The sequence below is a fragment of the Micromesistius poutassou genome (genome assembly GCF_964030765.1).
Source record: "Micromesistius poutassou genome assembly, contig: SCAFFOLD_5694, whole genome shotgun sequence".
NCBI lineage: Eukaryota > Metazoa > Chordata > Actinopteri > Gadiformes > Gadidae > Micromesistius > Micromesistius poutassou.
This window is the reverse complement of record NW_028177391.1, coordinates 10,001-12,366: the sequence shown is the minus strand read 5'-3', so window position 1 is coordinate 12,366 and position 2,366 is coordinate 10,001. Positions and strand designations below refer to the sequence as shown.

General features: G+C 47.4%; 1 protein-coding gene across 1 annotated transcript in view; it reads right to left on the bottom strand.

Annotated features, from left to right (window-relative positions):
• Window positions 1-594: 594 nt before the first annotated feature.
• Window positions 595-2,366, bottom strand: part of LOC311376170 (sorting nexin-2-like) — a gene marked incomplete at its 5' end in the record, with an annotated part of 11,641 nt that continues 9,869 nt past the window's right edge. The window contains 3 exons of the mRNA XM_084491035.1: window positions 595-882; window positions 995-1,066; window positions 1,351-1,431. Of these exons, the coding sequence (XP_084347161.1) occupies window positions 832-882; window positions 995-1,066; window positions 1,351-1,431 (204 nt within the window). The 3' untranslated portion in view covers window positions 595-831. The remainder of the gene's footprint in view (window positions 883-994; window positions 1,067-1,350; window positions 1,432-2,366) is intronic.

The following is a 2,366-nucleotide window of genomic DNA, read 5'->3' as shown; positions in this document are numbered from 1 at the left end:
GGCCGTGCTATTGGTTAATTCCCTGGTGGCAAAGTAGCAAGACTGTAGCAAGAACCTTCCAAAATTGCAGGGTTAGGTACGTTTTATCCTTAGTGTCTGTAATTGTGTGAGGGAATAGTGAGATTAAAACGTTATCGTTTTAAAACGATGAGGTGCCCTCCGTAGTATAAAATAAAATGTTGCCTTCCCAAATGATCATATAGCAACATTAGCTCTTGCTTTATACACGTGGAATGGAGAGAATAACATAGCGAGACGTTTGGGTTAGCAGACTCATGCCCACCAGACAGATGTGTGGTAATGAGACAAAGGCCTCTGGAGGGATCTCGGTGGTCACCAAAGGTTTCAGCATTCCACCTTTGCCTTCCGTAATACAAGGTTAGCGTAGGCTACACAGATCAATACGTGGTGGAAATCCATCCGTCTCCAATGTATGGACAGCTAGCTAACTCGCTGGCTAACTGAGGAATGCTCATTTCTAATATTTCCTTATTTTAGTTAATTAGTTAATTCGGACGTCGCCCAGTTCTAAACACTGCCCCAACGAGCCTCGGTGAACCGGAGAGGACAGCTAGCGCAGGAAGAGCTGACGGAGCCGCGGGCGCCAGCAGCAGCAGCAGCTGGGCGGAGAGGAATGCTGTCACCTTATGATGACGTCAAAGGATCACAGCTTGGAATTCAAGAGAACAAAGAAGTTAACAATCAACCAAAGTCCAATATTACAATTTACAGGTTTTCTGGTGACCCAGAGCCGCTCGGGGTCCCGGCCCATGTAAACAGGCGAGCGCTGGGGTTTCTGGGAGCACAGGTGCATTGTGGGTAAGGAGGATTCTATGAGATAGCTTTGGCCTCAGGTAGGAAGGCCTCCCAGTATTTAATGAGCTGGAAGAGAAGAGAAGAGATGAGCTCAACAGAGACCTGGTTATTCATATTCATATTCATATTATTGTTATTAGGTGTAAGTAAGTTGGATGTTGCTGTGTGTTGCTGCTACCTGCTGCTGGGTCCGGACCAGAGACTCCAGGTATTTGATGATGACCTCCTTGAAGTCAGTCACGCGCTCTCTCTGGTGGACAGATGCCAAGACGACAAGACCACAGGACGGCAGGTTACCAAGACAACAAGACCACGGGTTACCAAGACAAACAACACAACAGGTTACCAAGACAAACAACACAACAGGTTACCAAGACAAACAACACAACAGGTTACCAAGACAAACAACAATGCAAACAAAAGGTTGTTAGTTATTTGCTATTGAGCAATCAGACTTAATTAATGGTTATATTGGCCTACTACAGTACACCTCAGACCACAGCACCAGAACAACACACCAGCACCTCCACTGACCTCAAACCTGACCAGCTCCTTGCGGATGGTTTTAGAGATCTGCTCAAAGTCTCTCTCTCCTTGCTGCACCTTCCCCTCCAGCTGGAACACAAACACAGAAGAGACAAAGCAGTCAGAACGGAGGGAGAACGTCAGTCAGAGCTTCAGTATGAGCCCTCTTGGATATGAAATGCCCCCTACACCGTGGGCGTCGTTAGAATGTGTGTCCTAGAAGCAGAACAGCTGGCCGGACGTACCGCCACACCTCCACACAGTGGAGGTACCTGTGTGTATGTACCTGTGTACCTGTACCTGTGTGTGTGTGTATGTACCTGTGTGTGTGTGTGTGTGTGTGTGTGTGTGTGTGTGTGTGTGTGTGTGTGTGTGTGTGTGTGTGTGTACCTTTGTATATGTACCTGGTGTATGTACGTGATACCTGCTCTAGTTCTGAGGTCTGAGGTCAAAGTGAAATGTTCACACACTCAGTGGACCCCTTAGCTTCTACTCAGGACTTAAGGGGGACTAGACTCCCTTAGCTTCTCCTCAGGACTTAAGGGAGACTAGACTCCCTTAGCTTCTCCTCAGGACTTAAGAGAGACTCCCTTAGCTTTTCCTCAGGTCTTAAGGGAGAGTTTACTCCCTTTTAAGAAATAAATCAATATTTAAAAAGAGAAAAGGAAACAACAGCTAATTAATAAACAAAAAGCTGAAAAAATGACACTTAAACAAAGACAGACGGGTAGACAGACAGACAGGCAGACAGACAGACAGGTAGGTCCTACCTCTTCAGTTTCCTGGTTGAAGGCATGGGAGGGGGAGGGGGGGGGGGGGGGAAGCAACAATATTTTAAGGCAATAAAAAACTAAAAGTCTAAAATGATAAGGAGGCATCCTGTCCAGTGCCTGAACAGAAAGACCCCGGGCCCCCAGGGGCCCAAGCGGAGCTCGTCACAAAGGCAAAGGACTGATACGGTGAACGATGAAGAAGAGAGGAGTGGTGATGTCCCACCTGACAGAGCACAGGGGGCGCTGTGGCTT